The sequence below is a fragment of the Centruroides sculpturatus genome, unplaced genomic scaffold, assembly GCF_000671375.1.
Source record: "Centruroides sculpturatus isolate CEXI.00-Female unplaced genomic scaffold, Cexi_2.0 scaffold1095, whole genome shotgun sequence".
Taxonomy (NCBI): Eukaryota; Metazoa; Arthropoda; class Arachnida; order Scorpiones; family Buthidae; genus Centruroides; species Centruroides sculpturatus.
Genome location: NW_019385356.1, coordinates 149,245 through 163,787, shown reverse-complemented (window position 1 = coordinate 163,787; position 14,543 = coordinate 149,245). Strand labels below are relative to the sequence as shown.

Sequence of the window (14,543 nt, the reverse complement as noted above, 5' to 3'; positions counted from 1 at the left end):
TTTAAAACTATCAAAACCATTTATTGATTGTAATTGTGAGTTACAGCTACATATTTGAAATAATTAGCTTTCATAGTTAACCTGATTCAGTAATTTCTTATTTGAGAGTTGTGTTGTCATTTGTGTCTGCTTCAATGTTGTTGTCAGAGTCAGGATTTTAACTATCATGAACTTGATGTAACTTTCCTATGCTCAATATTCGACAATAATTATAATTTTATTTCCAAAAATGTTCCATGAACCTCAGAATAGAAAGTACTTATTTTAGGGTTTATTTGAGACAATGGTTTATTTTTAGCAACATCTTTATTCTCCAATTTATTCAAAGACTGGGGTTTATTTGAATCCAAGAGTCCTGGAGTTTAATCAAGGAAAATGGTGTGACGTTTTCTTATTCACAATTATTTACAATTTACAAATGTTACATTCAAAACAAATGCTCAAAAATCAAACCTTGATCTCCAATACTCTATATACTTTACAATTGAGTCATCTGAACTTTATGTTGCTTTGACTTACATCCTTATCACTATCAGTATGTCCTACATCTGTTTCCAGATGCTGTAATGAGATTCAAATTTTGTTTCCTAGTTACATAATGGCTACATCACTAACTCAAAGAAACAACATGTGATGTGTCAGATATGAGTTGTAAAGTGTACTGGAGTTCAAGATTTGATTTTTGAGCATTTGTTTTGAATATAACACAAGTGTTATTCATTATTATTGACATTCTATTACATTCAAACTTGTGAGCAACTTTGATACAGTTGTATCTCTGAAACTACTGAAAATAATACCCATGTTCGTGAAAATTTTTTGCTTACAATGACCTGTACTTTTGTTTTCCCAAGATATTTCCTTCTCCTCCTGAGTCATCCTATATATACAGTATTTAATATACTTAAATTTCAAACCATACTTTTATAATAGAAAGGAATTGATCAAACAGGCTATTATTATTCAGATATGACAATGCATGAACATAGTTTGTGAAATAGCTCTGTCTAAAGTGAAATATTCTAAAAAATATTAAATATTCAGAAAAATGGAAGGAAAATAAGTTTTCTAGTAAAAATATGTATTCAGTGAGGTATCTTAAAAGTAATGTGAAAAATGTAATTTAAAATAAAAAAGTCTGAATTTTAAATAAATTTACATTTCAAATTTTGAAAATAATTTCAATAATATTTATTCCTTTGTCTATAGTGAATTTTGTAAAGTTAAGAAAGAAGAGATGAATACCATATTTAGATTTTATTCAGTATGAATAAAATCTAATCAAAATTCTAATGACACTGACATCAAACTACTGTAATTGGCAAGTCATATTCTTATCAAACTGAATATTTAACAGGTTTGGCTGGTATAGATAAAAATAAAAGTTACTTTTTCTCTAATAAAAAGTTTAAATAATTTGAAATTATAAGATACTAACTCATCATCCATCTCCTGAGGAAATATTTTTCGAACAAATTCTTCATTTAGAATTTGTGCTAAACAGAGTCCCAAAGTAGATGCAGAATCTTGATCAAAATCTTCCTACAAATAAAAAATAAATAAACTTATAACAAACATTATATTTAATTAGAAAATAGCATCATCAAAATAAAATCTATAAATATTAAAAAGTATTTTAATTATAAGAAAATATCTTCAAATTAAATTATTAAAAATTTTTTTAAATGTTCATTCAGCATTAAAAAAATTATAAATGAAGTAAGTTTATATTTTATTAATTTATAAAACTTTTAAAAACTGATATCTAAATATTTTTCTATTTTGAATAATGCAATGATTGTATACTCCAGTTTTCACATGTATATAAATGTTAAAACCATATGAACTTTTAATCATTTTTAAATTACATTTTAATTAATTATTCATTAAAAAAATAGAATACTTTACTATGAAAAATATTAACTATTCATAATAATTAATTTCAAATTTGAATTTGTTTTTACAGCAACACTTTGCATTTTTATGATTGTATATTATAAATGATATTATGAATTATATATATATAATTCATAATATCATTTATAATATCCCATTTTGATTTCCCATCGTCTAGGTGTACTCTATCTCTCCTGAAAGTTTGTAACCACTGTACTGATACACCCTGTATATATTCATACAGATACCCAAAATAATCATAATTATTTTTTAAACAGTTGTATTTAGTCCCCTTCAAAGTATTATCCACCAGTGTCATTGAACTCATCCCAACATTTTACTCACTGCTGGAAACATTCTGGAACCCTTGACCCAGAATACTGTTCAAGGCTCTTGACATATTTGCTTTCACCTCATCCACATCACTGAACCACTTTCCTTTGAGAACTTTCTTTAGAAAAAAGTCACAAGGAGCAAAATCCAGTCAGTAGGGTGGGTGGGACACAAGCACTATGCTGTTCTTTGTCAAGAGCTGTTGGATAGATAGAGCCATGTGGACCAGAGCATTGTAATGGTAAAGGAACCAATCTCCACAATTCCGGCCATTTCTACTAAATGTTCTCATTCAGTCTTTTCAAAACATTAAGATAAAAATATTGGTTCACTGTTTGTCCTGGAAGAACAAATTCCTTGTGCACAATCTCATTCACATCAAAGAAATAAATTAACATAGTCTTGAAGTTTTCTAATCAATTTTGATGTGCTTTCTTGGGTCTTGGTGAATTTGAATGTTTCTACTGGCTTAATGCTTATTTTGTTTCTGGGTGGTATACACAGAACCAAGATTCATCCCCAGTTACAATCACTGTAAAGAAATTTGTATCATTATGCAGTTCCTGCTTCAAGTCATGGAAAAGTTTTGTTTTGTTTTTCTTTTGTCTTTCTGCTCCTGTGTGAGCATGAGGCACAAATTTGGGAGATATCCAACTAATTCTCAACTCTTCTGATAAAATTTGCTGGCAGGTACTCCATGACAAATTTTTTCTTCAGACATTTGGTCAATGGTATTTTGACAATCTTGATTAATGGCCTGTCAAACTTTTTTGATGTTTTCCTCATTTCTGCTCATTGAAGTATGGTCAGATTGTGACATGTCTTCAGTTGACAAGATGCATTTTTGAATCAAAGAAAACCACTCATAAACTTGTGATCTGCTCAAAGCATTGCTCTTAAGGGTCGAGTTATAAACTCTGTAATGTAACCGTATCCGTAAATGTTTGCTACACTAGATATCTATAGCAACAGTTATAAACTACCGTAAAGCCTTTTCCGTAACAAACTATTTTACAGTTTACGAAGCAGTCCATTGTGAGCATGTGCAAAATCATCGGTAGTTATTGCTAGATCTAACACTATAATTATTTATTCATTTTATTATTTTTCTATTTTTTTTTTATGACCAAAGTAATTCTTATCTTAAAATTTTATATTATTCAGAAGCAGCATTGTCGGTCAAAAGTTATGTTTCCATCAATTTATCAAAGTTTCGTTGGTTGCTTCCGGCACAACTTCCGATTGTACATCAACTGATGGCAACTTAGCGCACGTGCAGTTGGTCAATTCTCTGTATCCCTACCGTAAAAGTTTGATCAATCCAAACTTTTCTTACGGAGTATGGTACAGCCATACGGTTAGTTACGGAGTTTATAACTTGACCCTAAAGGTTTGCCAAAGTACAACAACAGTCTCAGCTGCAATTTTCTCCAACAAAAAACTCTTTGTTCCTTGTGGTCATGCAACATAATAATTAATGGATGCTGCAAGTAAGACACACACAAAGCAGCAACAAGGCAAAACCACTTCACACAGACTAATGCCATAAGGCAGACTAGGATGGGAAACTCCAGGCTAACAACACCTAACAGCACAATCTGTAATGACAAAATGCTTGCATGTTCTGTTGCAATTCCAGTTATTTTTGGGTACCCCACATACATACTTACATACATACATACATACATACATACATACATACATACATACAAATTACATTTGTGAAAATACAAACGATGTTTTTATTTTCACACTAACTGCGTAGTTAGTGAGGGTGACTTTCGTTGTCCGAAGGTCATCGACGAGGGACCACGATGTCACGTGACCCCCTTACATCCGAGCGACCGGACAATAAAGATGACCATATAAAGAAATAAGTTTTTCGACGGCGCGGTAATAAATCAGGGAGAACTGTCAAAAGACGTCAACAATTCTCAGATTTTTCCCACGCTGATCGGGTATATAAAGGGGTCGGATTTTCTACTCGGGGCGCTGAGCCAGGGCACTTAAGCCGAAGAAACCCCTCTGCAAACCTCAAGAGCGATCGTCGGAGAAGAAACATCGACGCACGATCTTCCAGCACTCTCAGGATCTACGAAGCTCATAATCGCCGCTCCATGCAAAGGTAAAAACTTTGAATATTTTTTTATTCTCCTGATACAACGGAATTACTCCTCGAAGAGGTTAACAGAAGAAACCTCCGAGCAAACTTCACCAAGAAGAACTCTCTACTGATTAGGAGTGACGGAGCATACACCGTAACCAGACATAGCCGCACGGCCTGAGAAGGACATCTCAGAGTAGAAGACGACGATCACAGGGTGTTTTATCAACGCCCTATAATTGGAGAACGTTGCCTTCGAGGTAATACCTTGCCATTATTATTTATCTCTCTCTAGCGTGAGCTCTCTCTCGGATTTTAGCGTTAGGTTAGAATAGATTTTAGAATACCTATTTACATCTTGATTCGCGTATGTTGTATTTAATATCTTTGTGTAAATTTTCTTAGTTATTTATTAAATGTGTTCGTTAATTTAAACCCGTGTAGTCTTTTGGACACCTGGTCACGACTTCCCGACTCCTCCCCACTCATATTTTTAGCCCTCCTATGCCATCCGACAACCGAGAGCAGGTCTTTCCGACCCGTGCAGATTAAGTGGTCATTAGGGGCCCCCTGCTACTCACACATTCATTTTTTTAAAAGAATATAATTATTTAAATTTTAATAATAATAAAATATTCTTACCTCTTGTAAAACAGCTTGAAGTAATTTTTCCATTATTTCACATTTTATTTCACTATCCCTAATAAAATATTTAAAAATTTAAATAGATCATCTTATGCCAAATCAATGTATTATTAATTACTTGTACAGAATTTTATTTTATAAATTAAAAATGTCTTTGATTTTACCAACAGTTAAATTAGTAAACTGTATGAGCCATTATGCATGGAATTTTAGCTCTGCTAAAGTAATAAATAGCTTGTTCCAATTCTTTCTTACTACTCTATACAGGTTGTGAACTACACAAAACTGATACTTAATATATACAGTCAAACCTCAGTTATCGAACATAATTTGTTTCTAAAAGTTGTTTGAAAACCGATTTGTTCTAAAACCAAAACAAATTTTCTCATACAAAACAATATAAAATTAATTAATTTGTTCCTGACACCAAAACAAAGCCCTTTTTTACCTTTTTAGCTTTATTTCATGCATAAAAAGGCCTACAAATGCAATGTAATATTACAGTAAGAAATATTAAATATTATAATATATAATATTATATTAATTAAATTTGTTATTTAATTTAACTGAAGCATATTTAAACACAAATTCTTGAATGCCATTTATATTATGTGAATGTCAATTAACATGGTTTTTATTAATTAATTTGATTTAGATTCAATTGTAGTGCATACTGAAAAATGAAAATAGAATCGTTCCTGAATGTGCATTGAAATCTAATTTCAACAGAAACATCATCAATGATTTGTGTTGTGATGTCTAATGACGTGAGGTGATCTCAGAGCCACTAACTTCTGAATAGATAGTCCTGTCATTGATTACTCTGACCGTAGACTTTCTTAACATAGGAAGTATAAAGAATTGACCATCTGTCTCTCTCTAATATATGACCGGCTCTTGCCAAGTAGCTTGTTCAGCAACCAAGTTACTGTATGAGAACTAGTGCAATTATGAGTTCGAAAATCTGTTTGTAAACTGAACTGTTCAAAAAATGAAATCATTCGAAAACCAAGGTTTCACTGTAATTCAGAATTCTGTAAATTCAAGATGTAAAAAAAATTGTTTATATTCACTGTTATGGAGTCAGTCACCGAAGTCAAATGTTTTAGAGCACAGTGAAAGTCAGTAAAATTCTTTCAATTCCATTCACTCTGACCTTGAATTTTATTACTAGTAAAATGTGAAGTATGAAAAATACTTTTTAATTAGTTTCTACAGAAATTTCTTAGAAAACAGATGCTTTGATAAATTTACATATCAAAAAGATATTCATCTATGTAGGCCATTTCACACCAAAGTTTTATGCATATTGCATGCAACATGATCTATAATTTCAGAAAATAGCTTTTATTAATTTATATGAATATATTCATATCACCTAGAGCAGTGTTTCTCAAACTTTTTGCTTGAGTGTCCCAATATATTATATATAGTGACCCAAGGAAGATATAATATTGATTAGTATTAAGATAAGTTCCAGCTTCAAAAACATTTCATCATTCCAAAAATATTTAAAATAAAAATTAAACAATTTTCAAAAATCTCTATACTATTATTATAAAAACTTATTAAAAAATCTTATCATTACACAATGCTACACTTTAGAAATAATAAATATCATAATTAAAAACTTACTTCTCATTTTGAAGATTTAATACTAATGTTTTCACATCTCCATTTAATTGTTCAATGTGATCATTGATGTTAATTTGTTCAACCTTTGATGATTCACGTATTGGCCTAAACTTCATATCCCGAATGCGAAGTTTGCCTATATGAAATATATCATTTTTTAATTTCATAAATATTTTAATAATTATATTTCCTACACGTTCATGTCTTATAAAAAATAAACTAAAAAACATTTCTACAAAAAGTCATCCTAGTTGATTAACTTTTTTTTTTTATTAAAATTTTTAAATTTTGCAAGAGAAAATAAATATCTGAATTAAAAATAAAAAGTTTTAAAAAAATCTAGAAAACAAAAAAGAAATTATTGTAATTAATATTTTAATGATTTTTTTTTGTTGAAGTAAACTTGAAAAATAAAAGGTAACATTTTATAAATTCCAATAATTTTTGTATACATTTTTCGATAATTTTGACATAACATTGACATTTGACAAAAACTAATGGAGAAATCATATGAATGATTTCTCCATTAGTTTTTAGAATATTGACTTCTGGAAGAGGAAATTACTATCATATAAAATAAATTTTTTTGAAACTCAATGTTTTCTTTAGTTTAAATTTTTAGTTTTCATGTTTAAAATAAAATTTGTTCAGAATCTCTGTTCTTATTATGTCAGATTCATACTTGTAGTTTTTATTATCAATGTTAAAAATATAATCTACTTTAGTTTGTGCAAATTTTTTACTTTAAGTTAATCTTTAATTGTTTAATATAAATAACTTGTATAAAAATTACATGATAAAACAAATTCATTAATCTTTTATTTCTTTATTTTATCATATTAAATTTTTATCTACAAATATATGTCACATGTAAGTTATAAGCATTTCTTATGAATATGCTGATAAAAGTTTAATAAATATAAACAAAGCTGAGAGCTTCATAAACAATATAAACATGTCCTAAATATCAACACATGATAAATTAAGAAAATATTTTATCAAAACATTTGGTTGTTTTTTCATTTTCATTTCTATTAAAATTTTTATTTTAAAATTGTGTATTTTTACAAATTATTAGTGTTGCAACGAATAGTATATTCAGCCTCAGGCCAAATACCGAATATTCAGCCAGGAGCGTGGCCAAATAGCCAAATATTCGGCTCGATTAACGCATGTACGAAAATTGGCGCGCAAACTGCATTATGGCAAGGACCCTGCTCTCTATTGGCCCACTGTCACTACGCTTCGCCAATCGCATTAATTCTTGACAGTTCAGACAAGAGCGTCATGGCAGTATGTGATAAGTGATGATAGCAAATATGGATAACAATGAAATGATCTACATGTGTAAATAATGGAAGAAGAACAGAGAAGAACCGCAAAGTGAAAATGTGAAAATAAATATGAAATTGAGTTGATAACATAATCGAACAAGTCGAGCAGCTCATTGGCCCGAAATTCGCGGCCGTCAATGCCAAACAATTGTTGTCATAGACTTCGGAAAGCTAAATGCTTGTAACGAAAGTCACTTAGTGTGCACGGGCGAAAGCCTGGGGTTGTTTGGGCTACCAAGCTGTTTCGAATCTGTGAAATCATAACTGTGACTTATACCATCATCCTATCTGTCTCTTTTCTCCATCATCACCAGGCTATGAGTCACGTAATTGTAAAATGGGAAATCTACGACGGAAAAGTGACGAATCGAAAGTATCGTGAGCGCGTATTATGATGTATGCATAGGCATACGTGGACTAGAGCGATAGAGGAAAGAGAAAGGGAAGAGCAAAGACGAGCGCTTAAAAAGAAGGATAGGCAGGGTCAGACCCTCAGATGTGTGACGATTCTTGAACGAATAGGTGTATACGTGTGCTAATCTTTGTAATTATAAACTGTGAATACAAGTGACTAATAATGTTTTTTTTTTATTCTGTGCATGTTATAAGTAATAAATAAATATAAACAAACAACACTAACCCGATAACATTAAATCTAAATACCAAAATGATTAATTTACTGTGTTTTTGTCATTTCTTACTCCTGTTTTTAGGTATTCGGTATTCGGCTGAATAGCAAAAAATAGGCCGAATACCGAATAGTAACCGAATATTCGTTACATCACTACAAATTATATATTTTCTCAAGTATTAAATTCATGTGGATAAAATATGCATCTTGATTTGAAAACCCTAATTTTAAAACAAATTTACTGCTTTTCCTGAATTAGACATTTCAAATTAAAATACACATCTTGTTCCTTTATTAGCTTTAAAGTTGTTAACTAAATATATTGTTATTAATAATCTCTTACTCTGGACATCAATATCAATAGTTAATATATATATATATAGAAAAAGAATACTAAATTCAGACTTCTAAATAACAAGGAATAAAAATCAAACTTTAGGAGTAGGGGTTTAGAAGAGCCACAATTTAGTCACTATGGCTATATAATATCTTATTCACAGTATGAAGAAAAACTAAAACAGAATATTTAGAAATTTTATTTAAATTTGTATGTTTTCAATTTTTAGACTTATTCAGTCTAAAAATTTACAATGAAAAATTTCCAAAATTGACAATTTTATAATAGAGATAATCATTAAAATTTTTTCAACTTGCAATGAAAAAATCTTACAATATTCCTCATTATTCTATATTTCACTTATAAAAGCTATTATGTGTTAATTTACAGACAAACAATATTTGAAAAACTTTATATTTCTCAGGTTTCCAATATAAAACTGCCATCCAAAAAAGCATATTAAAAAAGTACTTTCAAATTAAACCAACATGTCTTTCATAATAACCTCATGAAACTCCCATTCAAAATCTCTGTAAAGCATCAATGTAAATTAACATCTAACAAAACTAAACAATTGCTAAATTAGATAGGGTTATATTTCTGCTAATATTAATAATTAAATGCTAAGTAATTTGGCTAAAGGCAAAAAGCAACAAATCAATCCAAAATGGAACTTGAACTTTTCCAGATCCTTCTAAATTAATTAATAAATAAATATTAATTTAACTATAATAATTAAATTTAATAAGAGATGGCACCTAATGCCTACTTCTAAGCCAAATTACTTACCATTTAATTATTAATAGTAGCAATAATATAGCCCAATCTAATCCAGCAATCATTCAGTTTTAGTATAAATATTGGGATTACAGTTTATATTTGTATCTAACAAAACAATAGCTGACAATATAAACTAATTAAAACTTTCTACAAATTCCATCAAATTCATTTTTAATATAAAGCATACTTTAATATAAGTTATTAATCAGTATTGGCATTTTAAACAGAAGTACAGAGTGTCCCACTCAGGCGTACAACTTTAAAAATGCGAATTACTCGTGAATACGTGCATGTATCATCATGCAACAAGGTTCAAAATATTCTTTATTTAATGAAGAATTGATTGAGGCTCTCTTACACGATCAGAAGATCGGAGTGTGGTGCATGATTTCTCGTTCTCAGATCATTGGTCCAATTTTCTTTGACGAGACTGTGAACACCGATCAATACTTGTCCATATTTGACAAATTTATGAAACAACTGGACGACTACAAACTTCAAGAAGGTTACTCCCAACAGGACGGGGCAATGTACCATACTTCTCATGCCAGTATGGAAGAGATCCGATCGTTTTTTGGATACAAGGTGATCTCAAAAGGTTTGTGGCCACCTTGATTGTTCGATTTAACTCCCCCAGATTTTTTTCTATGGAGATATTTAAAGGGCAAGATGTATGCAAGCAAACCCAGGACCATTGAACAACCGAAAGCAAACATCAAGCGTGAAATTGCTGCTATCGACAGTGACATGTTGCAGAGGACATTCTCAAATATGGAGTATCGCATTTCCTTGTGCTCGGACATTGGGGAGAACATTTTCAGCACCTTTTGTAATGTGGACTTGTTTTCCACTAAATACAGGTATGTTCAGTTCTTACAGCTCGCCTTTATGTTCACATGTTCGCAAGTAATTCGCATTTTTAAACTTGTACTCCTGAGTGGGACACCCTGTATAAATGAATGTAAAAAAAGCACAAATTAATTTTTTAAATAAAAAAAATATAAAGTTTTGTCAAATCCTTATAAAAGAAATCATATGGATAGAAATAACAGTAGTAACCAAAAATATTTTTCAAGAAAAACAAAAGCTGAAAAATACAAAGTAATTAATATTTATTTTTTGTATATTATTCCAGTTGGACCAATCTATTAACTGCATGAGATTGAAATCTTCAAATTATATCAGTCAAAAATGTTTAGTATTTTGCAAAACTTCATTTTTTTAATTTGAAAATCCTGAATCATTAACTTACATACTGAAAATCAATATCTGTACCAATAACTAATATATGATTAAATAATTTGCATTGGTATTAAAGAATCTTACCTAAAGGAATATCATCTTCATCCTCACTAAACTGAGCTTCATTTTCATTATTATTTGGTGTAGAATTAAAATTTCCATCATTCAGTACTTCTACAGGTTCTCTGATAGGTATTGGTTCTTCAGGTTTTCCTATAAAAATGAATATAACATAAACAATATTGTTAAATTATCTAATATATAAACTATGTATAACTATTAATAATTGTGTTTATCATATATTATAAATTTATACATAATTTTATAAGGTTCTGTAACATCTCCTTGAGAGCTGACTTAATTTTCTAAATAAAATAATTCATAATAATTTTGGCAGAAATATAGTAATACATGTAATATTGGGATTAAAATTTTAAGAAAAGATAATTAGTTATTTAATCAAATATTTCACTTATTATATGCTATTATTAACATTTTTAAGTATCAAATAGATATTTTATTATAATTTTCAGTAACTATTATATTAATTGTTATCTCATGATAGTTATAAAAAGTTTTAAACTTATCTTTATATACTTTAAACTGATTATTTCAACAATAAAAAGGAATCCAAGCAGATACTCTAGTTGTCATAACTCTTCCTGTTGCTACTTACAAATAGAAATTCCACTATCTTATTAAGTAACGAATTATGGAAGTCATTGATATTTTTAAGTAAGTGAAATCTTGAAAACAATCTGATAGATGTATTATCTACTCAAGAATTAAATTTTGACTACTATACTAACTTGTTATTCATTTTTTCTTACTTATAAAAAAAATTAAAGTTTACTGAAACTTTAAATATTTAGACTTCACATGTTCACAGTAATCTTAAATATCATCTAGCTAAACAAAGTGATGTATTTCAATGTCAAAATAACCAAGTTTCATTAAATTAACAAGTGACTGAAACTGATAAATGAATTTATCATAAATCCATCAATAAATTTAAATTCTATGGTTCAAAGTCCAGTTCACTCAATAAATTACAGACTTTATTCAGCAAAAAAGAAATGAATAAATGATATTGGTGTAAACAGGATTATTAGCATTACATTCTTTATTCCAAAATTAAATAACCTCATTGTCTTTGACTCTTCAGATTCCAAAATTATTCTATTAACACCAAAACCAAGTATTTGATATGCAATTATTTTCTTAACATAAAGAACTTCAAAATATTGTTCTAAAACAAGTAAAAAATTTTAATTGACTATCTTGCAACAAATTTACAGATTATATTTCTGTATCCTCTTTCTCTCCAAAATAAATTTAGTTAAATGTAAGTAAATATGTATTAATCCATCAAAGTTTATACAAATAAATAAATTTGAAAAAATAACTTTCAGCTCATTAAATTTTTCAAAAAATTTATTCATATATTTAATATATTCACAGCTGAATTAGAAGTAAAAAATTGTCATAGAATTTTATTTCTATCTTAACATCTGATGTCACCATGAATAGTTATTATGGAGAATACATCTTTAACCATAATAAATTCAGTAGGCTTATAATCATTACTAATCAATAATAGCATCACCTCTGCAATGTCCTGACAATATTTTGCAACTCATTTTTTTAAATTAAAAAAAAATTATACAGGTAATTTATACCTTTTGCTTTATGTTAATATCATATATAATTACTATAATCCATTAAAAACTCAGAAACATAGATGAACATTTTACACATTTAATATTAAAGAAAGTGAATCACATAAAATAAATTATTTTCCTATTATTATTCACACTAATTTATGGTATCATATTTATATGGAATAATTTCTTTGATGTCATTAAAAATTCTTATGATTTTATTTAATAAAAATTTTTTTTACTTATCTATTTTATTTATTACATTTAATTTTTATATTATTTTTAAACATTTATATCTAAAACAACAATAGTCAATAATTCATATTTCAAATAATTTCAGATTAATTTTAATTTGAATGAATTTTACATTATTACATTTGATTTAACAGAAACAGAAAAGAATTTTATTTTAAATTTTATCCAACACTTAATTTTTTTATTCTTGATAACATTGTAAAAATAAAGTCAATAAACTTTCTTAAAAAATCCCTACATATTATTATAAAATTATTTTAAACTTCATATTAGAATAATTTCAATATTTTTTGAAAGTTATGGAAACTAGTAATTTATGTAATTTAACTTATCAACATTTTAACTGGCTAATTTTATATTTAATTCTTAATAAAACAATATCTTTTTTAAATTATTCTATTAAAATGTATAAAAATTAAATATAGACCAATACCTTCTCCTAATGTACAAAATTCTGCAAAAGAATCTCTGATCATTGAGCGTAATTCTCGATCAAGTTTTGGATTATCAAAAAGCGGAGATAAGGACCTAAAAATATTATTATAAATTATTATTATTATTATTATTATTATTAAAAAAATTAAAAAATTTATATCTAAATATAAAATTGAATAACTTACGGTAAAACTCTTTTTTCTAATATCTGTCTTAATGATGTGTAAATACCCTGTCTAACTTCTCTAGCAAGAGGCACACAAAAATTGGACATAATCTATTTATTAAAAAAAATAAAAAAATTTTATTTTTATGTTAAAAATATAACAAAAATTTACTTTTCAATATATAAGATATTTTTCATAAAATTATTATTTCTTTTACTTTGAACATGTAGAAAAAGATCCATAATGTTTAACTAGACAACTACTATATGACAAAAACATTTTAAAATATGACTTGGGATATTTTTGGTTCTTTCTTATTGGATATTACTTAAAAATAATGCAACATTTAAAAACTTATAAGTGATTAGTCTACTTTTATATAATATTAAAATGTGGATTAAAAATGTATATGTAAATCTACCTAACAGAGATAACAAATCACTAAAGAAATTTCAGGTACTTAAATTTGACCCAAAAGTTATAGAAATAATACATTTGAAGAGAACAAATTTATAAACTAAAATAATAATTCACACTAATTAAATTAATAAAAGCAAATTTAGTTAATAGAAAGTAAAATTAAAAATAACAAACAAAAATGATTTGCATTGCATTTATATTTAGTAAATTTTAAAATTGTGTCATATGAGAATTATATTAATAGTAAAAATATTTTCTTCAAATCTGAAACACATAACAATATAAATAATTTGTAATAACTAAAAACTTGTTTTTCTGTTGATATAACTTCATTTAAGGAATAAGTAAAATACAGTTTGTAATACAGTAGAGTGTCGATTTTCCAAATCAATTGGGGACTGGGGTTGTCCAGATAACTGATATTTCGGATAACTGATTTACGTACGAAAAAATAGTTTAACGTATCCGATGTCAAAATTTTTCTCTGTTGCGTGTTACTTCGCGTTGAATTTTCGTCGATGTTAAGCCTAACAAAGACTATTGTATCGTTACAAATTATTTTTTTATTTTGTACAAACAAAATAAATATATTGAAAAATATAAAAACAATAAAAAATTATACTTCAGGAGTTAATTTAGTATCAAAAACGTAAAATATTTGAGTAGCC

General features: G+C 27.9%; 1 protein-coding gene across 1 annotated transcript in view; it reads right to left on the bottom strand.

Moving 5' to 3' along the window:
• LOC111638041 (integrator complex subunit 3-like) overlaps nucleotides 1–14,543 on the bottom strand; it is a 136,004-nt gene that overhangs the window by 28,750 nt on the left and 92,711 nt on the right. Inside the window, exons 13-18 of the mRNA XM_023383672.1 lie at nucleotides 13,474–13,565; nucleotides 13,287–13,381; nucleotides 11,022–11,150; nucleotides 6,614–6,749; nucleotides 4,976–5,033; nucleotides 1,439–1,542 (exon numbers count right to left, since the gene is read on the bottom strand). Coding sequence (XP_023239440.1) covers nucleotides 1,439–1,542; nucleotides 4,976–5,033; nucleotides 6,614–6,749; nucleotides 11,022–11,150; nucleotides 13,287–13,381; nucleotides 13,474–13,565 — 614 coding nt within the window. The remainder of the gene's footprint in view (nucleotides 1–1,438; nucleotides 1,543–4,975; nucleotides 5,034–6,613; nucleotides 6,750–11,021; nucleotides 11,151–13,286; nucleotides 13,382–13,473; nucleotides 13,566–14,543) is intronic.